The 10373-nt window shown below is 37.4% G+C and overlaps 1 protein-coding gene across 1 annotated transcript in view; it reads right to left on the reverse strand.

Moving 5' to 3' along the window:
- The window catches only part of MINDY3 (MINDY lysine 48 deubiquitinase 3), a 91084-nt gene extending 81038 nt beyond the window's left edge, over positions 1–10046 (reverse strand). Inside the window, exon 1 of the mRNA XM_078149674.1 lies at positions 9659–10046. Coding sequence (XP_078005800.1) covers positions 9659–9752 — 94 coding nt within the window. The 5' untranslated portion in view covers positions 9753–10046. The remainder of the gene's footprint in view (positions 1–9658) is intronic.
- Positions 10047–10373: the final 327 nt, after the last annotated feature.

Here is a 10373-nt window from a genome sequence, read left to right on the forward strand (position 1 = left end):
AATGACCCTAGGAGGTAGGTACTACATAGCTACTAAGTGTGAGACCAGATATGAATTCATCTTCCTGATTCAAAGTTCAGCACTCTATTCACTGTACCACTTAGCTATTTCTTACACAAGTTGGTCATTACAACTACTTATATCTCATGGCCTTTTAATGGTGTTTTTCTTTACACTTTGTAGTTATTGGACGTTTTATTTTCTTGTTTTTATTTTGTTCTGCACTACTTCATACATGTCTTCCTGTGTTACAATTTAAGTTATACGAAAAAGAAGTATGTGACAGCATAAAACTTTTTCATAATCTTTAGGTGGGAAGACATGCCAAACATATGAAAAATAATATTTTCCCTTGAAAAATACACTAAGTGAACTGATATTGAATGAAGTAAGGAGTAGTAGGAATACAAAATTACTACAAGGTAAATGGGGAAAAACACAAAACAAAACTGAATGTTGCATAATTATGACAAAGTTTGATGCTTAAGAGAGGAGAAAATGATGCATATCTTCCCCCACCCCGACCTTTGCTGCAAATTGGGGGAATTTGTCAATAAATATCAAGCATCTACCCTTTGGCAAACATTGTTAATCCCTGAGGCATATAAAGAAATGCAAAAGGTAGTCCCTGCCCTCAAGGAGCTTATAGTCTAATGAGGGAGACAACATGCAATAATGTACAAATAAGCTACAGGATAAACTGGAAATAATCAACAGAAGAAAAACATACAGTAGCAACTCAAGGTCCTTCAACAGCCATGACTGCCCACTGAATAGTGGGAAAAACCATTGGAATTAGAGGAAGCAGACCTTCAATCAAATCATGCTTCTTTCACTTATCACCTTTGCCTGACTTTGGGTAAATCATTTAAACTATCTGGGCCCCAATTTTCTCACCTGTAAAATGAGGGAGTTTGACTACATGGGCTCTAAGATCCCTTCAAACTCTCTATCTATGATCCCTATTATCTTTCTCTAGTCATTCTCCACTTCAATTATGACTTTTCTAAAATATGGAATGCATTCACACAAATAAAATCAGATCTAAATAATTGGAAAAACATCAGTGGCTCATGGGTAGGCCGAGATAATATAATAAAAATGACAATCCTACCGAAGCTAATTTACTTATTCAGTGCCATACCAATCAAACTATCAAAAAATTATTTTATAGAGTTAGAAAAAATAATAACAAGATTCATTTGGAAAAACAAAAGGTCCAGCATATCACAGGAAGTAATGAAAAGAAATGCAGGAGAAGGTGGCCTAGTAATTCCAGATCTTAAATTGTATTATAAACCAGCAATCATCAAAACTGCTTGGTACTGGCTAAGAAATAGGGAGGTGGATCAGTAGAATAGGTTAAATATGCAAGACACAGTAGTCAATGACTATAGTAATCTATTATTTGATAAACCCAAAGACCCCAGCTTCTGGAACAAGAACCCACTCTTTGAAAAAAACTGCTGGGAAAACTGGAAAAGAGTATGGCAGAAACTAGGCATAGACCCAAATCTCACCCCATATACCAAAATAAAGTCAAAATGGGTTCAGGACTTAGATATAAAGGCTGATACCATAAGTAAACTGGGAGAACAAGGAATAGTTTACCTATCAGATCTATGGAGAACAGAAGAATTCATGACCAAACAGGAGATAGAGAACATTAGGAAAAGCAAAATGGATAATTCTGATTACATTAAATTGAAAAGTTTTTGCACAAAGAAAGCTAATGCAACTAAGATTAGAAGGAAGGTAGAAAATTGGGAAAGAATTTTTACAACCAGTCTTTCTGATAAAGGCCTCATTTCTAAAATATATAGAGAATTAAGACAAATTTATAAGAACACAAGCCATTCCCCAATTGATAAATGGTCAAAGGATATGAACAGACAGTTCTCAGATGAAGAAATTAAAGCCATCTATAGTCATATGAAAAAATGCTCTAAATCGTTACTGATTAGAGAAATGCAAATCAAAACAACTCTGAGGTACCACATCACACCTATCAGATTGGCTAACATGACAAAACAGGAAAATGATAAATGTTGGAGAGGATGTGGGAAAACTGGAACGCTAATACGTTGTTGGTGGAGTTGTGAAATAATCCAACCATTTTGGAGAACAATTTGGAACTATGCCCAAAGGGCTACAAAAATGTGCATACCCTTTGATCCAGCAATAGCACTTCTAGGGCTATATCCCAAAGAGATCAAACAAATAGGAAAAGGACCCATATGTACAAAAATATACATAGCAGCTCCTTTTGTGGTGGCAAAGAATTGGAAATTGAGAGGATGCCCATCAATTGGGGAATGGCTGAGCAAGTTGTGTTATATGAATGTAATGGAATACTACTGTGCTGTAAGAAATGATGAACAGGCTGACTTCAGAAAAACCTGGAAAGATTTATATGGTCTGATGCTGAGTGAAGTGAGCAGAATCAAGAGGACTTTGTACACAATAACAGCCACGTTATGCAATGACTAGGATTGTTAAACTGAACCTTTCTCAGCATTATGAGGATCTAAGACATTTCCAGAGTCCTTGGGATGGATAATGCTGTTTACATTCAAAGAAAGAACTACGGAAGTTGAATCGCTATCACTTATTTTTACCTTCTGTTGAGTTTTGTTTACTCTTTCTGATAGTTCCTCGTATTGGTTTTAATTTTTACTTACAACTTCACTAGTGTGAAAATATGTTTAATGGATATGTAAATGTAAAGCCTATATCAGATTGTGTGCTGTCTTGGGGAGGGCGGGGGGGGGAGGAAAAGGGAGAAAAATTTTCAACTCAAAAGCATATGGAAAAAATAAAAAAACCAAACAAAATAAGGAAAGGTTTAGGCAAAAAAAAAAAGACATAATAGAATCCTTTTCTCTCAGGTACCTTTTCTCTAATTAGCCTTTTTCTATGGCCCCTGATGATAGGTTTCAGAGGGACACGTGTATCATTTCCTCATATTAGAATGCAAACAATTTATCCTTATTTATCTTTTTTCTTTAGTAATGTGCTTACTGTTTTATGTTTCTTTTGACTACTGTGTTTGCACTTCAAAATTTCTATACCACTCTCATCTTCAAATAAAAAATTCTTGGAAGCCCTCTAAAAAAAAATAAATACAAAAATAAAATAAAATATGGAATGCAGAACTGAACACAAGATATGATCTCACTAGGGTAGAGTACAGTGGTATTATTACTGTCCTGGACACCAGACTTCTATTAATGCAGCAAAAGCTTACATTAACTTTTAAGTTTTCACTAAAAACATTATTTACTCACAGTGACCCAGAAGTCCACTAAAATACCCTTCCCTGCCCATCTCCAGTCTTGTATCTGTGAAGTTGGTTTTATGATTTTATGATTATAAAAAGCTTTACATGTCATTTTTTACATTTGCTTTTTAGTGAACCATCTACAAGATTTCAATACACAAAGAATGTTGAAGAATAAGAAATAATTTCTAAGTAGTCTTCCTTAAATATGTACAAATTTTTAAAATAGTAAAAATCATTATTTTATGTCCCTTTCTGTATATTTTTTGTGCATTTTAAATGTTTTGATGCCTTTTTTGAGAATCTCTATCATTATCCAATAATACATCTCTATCCTGACATAGAAGCTTCCCTTGTAACATGTATTTTTTAAGCAAAACAAATCCAGATATATCTATTAAACTTCATCATACAGAGCTCCATGTTCTGGCCTATCAAATACTTTTCACATCCTGATTTTATCATGCAGTGGATTAGCTATTTCTTCTAGCTTATGTCACCTGCATGTTTGATAAGCATACTATATATACATAGATTATATGTATATGCTATATATGTATATATTTACTATTTGTATTATTTATTTATAATATATTATGTGTTTATGTTTACTATCTATAATGTGTGTCATATATGTAAATATCTACATATGTATGTGTATATGTATATAAAAATATTTTTTATCTATTTCTCTATCTAGCTTATACACACATGCCTATATTCAGGTCACTGATAAAGGACACAGGGACAAGAAAAGATTTCTAGAGTATTCCACTAAAGACAACCCGCCAAGTTATCGAACTATTTTTCTGTCCTGTCATTTAATGAGTTCCCTACCCACCCACCTAATCTATCAGCTAGCCCACATTTCTCCATTTTGTTCACAAGATTAATTATCACATATTTTGCTAATATTTAGGTAAAGATAAACCACACCTACAGCATTCTTTTGACACCAATTAACCCTATCCAAAACAAACAAAAGGAATGACATCAGCCTGGCATAATTTGTTCTTGATAAAGTTATGCTGGATCTACAGAATCACTTTCATTTATAGATATTCCTGAAGATAATCTGTAGTAATTCATGAAAACAGTAATTCTGCCAGTAAACAAAGTCAAAGCTCACTCATCTACAGTGTAGTTGCAGCCACATGGATGCCTATATTCTGAATACATTTCAAAACTGTTCCACCTGGTCAGGCAGTGGCAATTCTAGAAGAGAAACATCATCTAAACATGGTCTTAAAAAAAACTTATTTCTAAAAAATAAAAATCTTAAATCTGTAGATTGTTTTTAAATGATGGCTCAAGATCTGAATGCAGTCCAATACTAAGTGCCATTATAGATTTATGAAACAATGCCAGAGTTGATGTCAGAACACTAATGCAGCATCTTAAGTGCAGCGAAGTGGAGCCTTAGTGTCTACTCCAACATCCCAAATGACTGCTGGAGCAATCTCTGGCATGTGGAACCTCAAAAAATAAATAAATAAAACATACAAAAGTCTACTCCAAACATCAATGTAACAAATTTAATCACCAAATATACATATACACTGAGTTGCCCTGAAATATTAACAAGGTTTGGAATCGCTCATCTAAAGCATTTTATTCTGTTAAGTATTTTTCTAAATGAATGTGAAACATTGTAAATTCTGAAGTGGTACTTATTAAATTATTTCCTGTAAGGACACCTACCCTGGCTAATATTGCAATAAGCCCTTTTCGGCAATTTTATAAACATAACCTTGTATCTGCAAAGTAATTCCAACAGTCCATTAGTTATTCATATAACAATGCCGAAATGTATGCACTTTTCAATTTGATTAGAATCCAGGTCAAGACTTAAGGAATGTTAGAACTGCAGATAAGAGGCCTGCACTTACTAGAAGAATGGCCACAATTATTTCACCTACCCAGAAGAACCTGGCTAAGTTACCTTCTCAAAAAAATGGGAATAATAATAGTGGTGCTACTTATCTCTCCCAACTATATAGAGGAAAGCATTCAGCAAACCTCGAAGCATTGAAATGGAAATAGTTATGGTTGTTATGTAGGTGTCTATGACTGTCACAGAAAACTTCAGAGCGTAGGCATTTCTTTCTGGACTGGGAATACATTAGGGTGGAATTGTCCAATGCAGAAGAACACACCTATATGAAAACGATATGGCTCATAACTATTAGACCTCTTAAAAAGCTGTCAAGCCCATATTTATTTTACATTTTACAAAGGACCTATACAAGAGAAAATATTCTCTAAAATGCTAGATTTGGAGCTACAGATTATAAAGTCCTTGAGGACAAAGGCACTAATCTAGCCTCTCTTACCCTCATTTTCCTCATCTGTGAAACAAGGGGGTTGGGCTAGATGATTTCTATGGTATCTTTCTGGTCTAAAAACCTAGGATATCTAAACTTTGGCAGAGCCCACAATTAAACTATTTCACACTACATATTGTGTAGTTTTTGTAGTACATGTAGTATATACTACATACGCAGTATGTATACATACTGTGAGTTTACCTTAACAGTTCAAAACAAAAGTCTAATATTTCCATATTTTACCAGAGTAAAACATAAAAGAAATGTTTTGCACAGATTATGTTGAAGCAAGTGAGTGTTGAAGTGTTATGTTGAAGCAAGCAAAATAATGCTTCTTTTAAAAGCTTCGATAGTTTTAAAAATTTCAACACTACACATAAATATCACCAATTTTATTCATGTTTGTTATTAAAATGTAATCAAAACAAGATCAAAAGGATAAATAAAGGGAAACATAAAATTCAAGGTAAGATTTGAAAATTCAGGATTTTAGACCAAACAATTACATCCCATCAAGTGAGATCTGATCCACAATTATACTGAACAATTAGGAATTCCATCAAAACAATATGATGAAAATAGCACAGAAAGCAAAGAGAGCTATATTCTAGAGAACCATAATGATTTGATATCAGCCCTTGGGAATACATGCTTAGTCATATGCATTTTGATCAATGAGTTATATATAAAGATATTGATGGCTTGATTATCAATCACTCAAAAAAAGCACTTAATAAATTTGTAGATGAACCAATAGGCAATTCCAACACAATCAAGATTCAAAGTTTTTGATAGGTTAAAATGTTGGACATAAGATCTATGCAACAAGTATTTAAGTACCTACCTGTGCCAGGCACTATACTAGCACAACGGACATAAAGACAAAACTACACACACACACACAAAATACAAAGTAATTTTGAGGAGCAAGGGCATTACTAAGGAACAAAGAAGGCATAAATCAGTATAGGTCTCATGCAGGAAAGGAGTTAGGGATTCTAAGGAGGTGGCAATGTATTCCAGGTACGGAAGATTACCCTATGCAAAGGCACAGAGGTGGAGGATGTTTAAAAGCGTAAACGGAATAGCAACAGATGCAGTTTAAATGGAAGCAATTTAGTAAAGGAACTCAAGTTCTTGCCATATACTGATCAGTAGATGAAGGACGCGGGGAGTTAAGGGTGGAGGAAACTGGATTTAGGATTAGCCATTTTCATGCATTTTAAGGGTTGTTACATGGAAGAGATATTAGACTTTTTCTTTCTGGCCCCAGAGGGCAGATCTAGGACCAAGGAGTAGGAGCTTAAAAAAAAATCGTAGCTAGGCTCAATTAAAGAAAAATTAGCTAATCTAGCCATTAGAACCATTAAAAAGTGGAATTGCTAAGTGGGTAGAGCATTCCCTCTCACCGGAAGTATTCAAACACATAACCAGTTAGTATGATACAGAAACGATTCTTTTTTTTATCTTTCAAGAAATTTTTTTTAACTTTATTAATTTATTTTGATTTATCAACAATCACTTCCATAAGTTTTTGAGTTTTAAAATTTTCTCCCCCTCCCTCCTTCCCCAAAATGGCAAGCAATCTGATACAGGCTATACATATACATTCCTATTAAACATATTTTTACATTAGTGATGTTGTAAGAAAGAATTAGAGCCAATAGGAGAAACCACTAGAAAGAGGAAACAAAACACAACAGAAGAAAAAAAAATAGCAAATAGTATGCTTCAATCTGCTTTCAAACTTCATAGTTCTTTCTTTGGATGTGGATAGCATTTTCCATTGTGAGGCCTTTGGAGATGTCTTAAATCCTTGCATTGCTGAAAAGGGTTAAGTCTATCAATATTAGTCACTGCACAATGTGGCTATTACTGTGTACAATGTTCTCCTGAGTCTGCTCACTTCACTCCGCATCAAACCACACAAGCCTTTCCAGGTTTTTCTGAAGTCTGCCTGCTTATCATCATACAGAAAGGATTCTTGTTCAGGCATAAATTGGACTATTTGGACACTTGAGAATTCTTCCGATTCTGAGATTCTGTGATTCTACCACTAATTAGAGGTGTGGCTTTGGACAAACCATTTAACCCGGGGAGGCAACCAATTCCTAATCTGTCACTAATCAATAAATATATATTAAGCAGCTAGCAACACTGTACTTTAGGGATTGAGGTTAAATAAAAGTCAGCTATCCTAAAACAAGTGGTGGAAAGGATGAAGTAGACTATCTCTAAACTTTTAAGTCTAAAATACCATAGTTCCAATTTTGAAAGATGCTGAAACTATGCCAAGGAAAGAAATGTTCTATTTTTTCTTAAGAGGTATATTCTGAATATAAGTTTTCAATTTTAAATGTTCAATAATCACTTTCTTGAGCAGATGTTTGTTCCACAAATGGGCTGTTAAAAACAAACAAACAAACAAACAACACTCAGATGCCCCAAATGTATTCTTAAAAGTTAACACAAACTTTTACACTCATTCCAAGAAACACAATTCCAAATGTGCTCTGACAAAATTATCTCAGTACTGGGGCTGCTGCTTGGTGTCAAGGCTCCCTCGGACTCTGAAGATAAAACTCCCCACTCCTTCATAACAGAGACATAATGGGCCACAAGAATCAGCCTTACCCTCTCATCTAAATTTTGCAGGCAATGTTTTACTGCAGTTCTATATCCTGTACCACGCCTTGAACACTGGTGACACACCCACTAACAATTACAACAGGCAAGCTGTAATTAAACAGCTTCCTCGGACCACCCAACCACCTTCTCTTATTTCCCTCTTCCCTTAATACAACAGGTCAAATCTAGCTTAAAACTGTCTAAGTCACCATATAGAGGAAGCTGACATGGACAACAAAGTGTAGAACAAGGCTTCGTAGTAACCTCAGCCTAGAATAAGTCATTTATTTATTTACTGAAATTGATAAGGACACAAAGTGTAGACTAGAAATTTCTATTAACCTTAGCCTAAAACATTCCAAAGAAGTCACTCATTTTTATAGGAAACTGGTGTGAACACAAAATACAGACAAAAGGTTCTTAACCTAAGCCGAAAACAATCCAACTAAGTTACCCCCCCCCCTTTTTGAAGTGGGAACTGATGAGGTGAAAAGTGTGGAGAAGGGAGGTTCTTAACCTTAGCCTAAAACAGTCGAACTAAGTCACTTTTTTTCCGTAGGAAACTGGTGTGAACGAAAAGTGTTGACAAGAGAATCTTAACCTAAGCCTAGAATACTCCAACTAAGTCAACCTTTATAGGAAATTGATGAAGACTTAACGTGTAGTCACGGGGTTCTTAACCTTAGGCTGAAACAATCCAACTAAGTCATTCATTTTTATAGGAAACTAGCCTGGACACAATGTGCTGACAAGAAGTTCTTAATCGTAGCCTAAAACAATCCAACAAGGTCAATTTTTTAAAACTGGAAACTGACGTGGATGGAGTGTCGACAAGAGGTTCCATAACCTTAGCCTAGAACAATCCAACTAAGTCGACCTTTTTTATAGGAAAGTGACATACACGGCAAGTGTAGACCTGGGGTTCTTCCCCTTTCTGTATCATGCCAGTCTGATATGCCGTCTGATGAAGTCTACAGACCCTTTTCGGAATGCTTTTCCATTACATCAGGAGCTCCTTGAGAGCAGGGACGTTTGGTTTGATTTGTCTTTCTTTGTATTCCAGGGCTTAACAAGGTGCCTGACACGTCGCAAATGCTTAGTTACTGCTTGTTCACTTGATTAAATGCACCACACGAGTAGGCTTACAAAGGCAACCAATTACATTGACATAAAGTTATTTTTTTTTTTCAGTTCCCGGACTCCAGGTTAATTGAGCAGCGCTCCCGTAGCCAGCCCACACCACCGCCCTCTCGGCACCGGCAGATCAGCTGCTACCTCCCCGACCCGGGTGGGGTGAGGTCGGGTCGGGTCCCCGAGGGCCAGCACCTGCACGACCCGCGCCAGAGGGGTGGCGGCCGAGGGCCCAGGCCGGGGGGCGACGAGCCCCGCCGGAGCCGGGGGAAGGGCGCGGGCCTCGCGGTACCTTGAGTCCAGCGGCAGAAGATGGTGTCGGAGAGGCCGGGGCTGGTCTTGGGGCCCCACACCAGCTCCATCAGCTCTTTCGTCAGTTCGGACATGATGAAGTGCCGGCGAGCAGGTTTTCGCTTCCAGGCCTCCCGCCCCGAAACATGGGGACTGGGGAGGCTGGGAAGGCTCGGGCTGAGGCAGCGGTGGTGAAGTGGAGGAGAAGAACGAGGAAGAGAAAAAGGAGAAAGAGAAGGAGTAAAGCAAGGAAGAAGGAGAGGGAGGAGGAGCGGAAGGACGATGGAAGGCACCGGGCACTTCTGCACGGGATGCGGCGCCTGTCAGCCCAGCCACCGAGCCGAGTTTCCTCAGGACCGGAAGTTCTCCTCCGCCACTTCCTCCCCTTTAGTCACACCCACCCGTCAGAGCTCGGGAGGTGGGGGCGGTTTCGGCGCGTCCTCCCCGGAAGCGGAAGTGATGACAAAGCGCTTGAGGCGCTCGTTCCTGCTTGATGGTCAGGGAGCTGTCCAACCCGCTCCCACCTTTGGTTTAGGGTGAACCGAGATTAGCAAGAGGTGGGGGTTTCTTTGGGGGAACACTTTCCAAGGCTCACCTGGGGGCAAGGTCCGACCTCCCTTAGTCTATAAGAGTATTATTATTTTATGATAATAATAATGTTGTTTTGTCGTGTCCGACTCTTCGTGACCCCATTTGGGGTTTTCTTGGCAAAGATA

Source organism: Phascolarctos cinereus, unplaced genomic scaffold, assembly GCF_003287225.1.
Source record: "Phascolarctos cinereus isolate Bilbo 61053 unplaced genomic scaffold, phaCin_HiC Scaffold_1;HRSCAF=81, whole genome shotgun sequence".
Classification (NCBI taxonomy): domain Eukaryota; kingdom Metazoa; phylum Chordata; class Mammalia; order Diprotodontia; family Phascolarctidae; genus Phascolarctos; species Phascolarctos cinereus.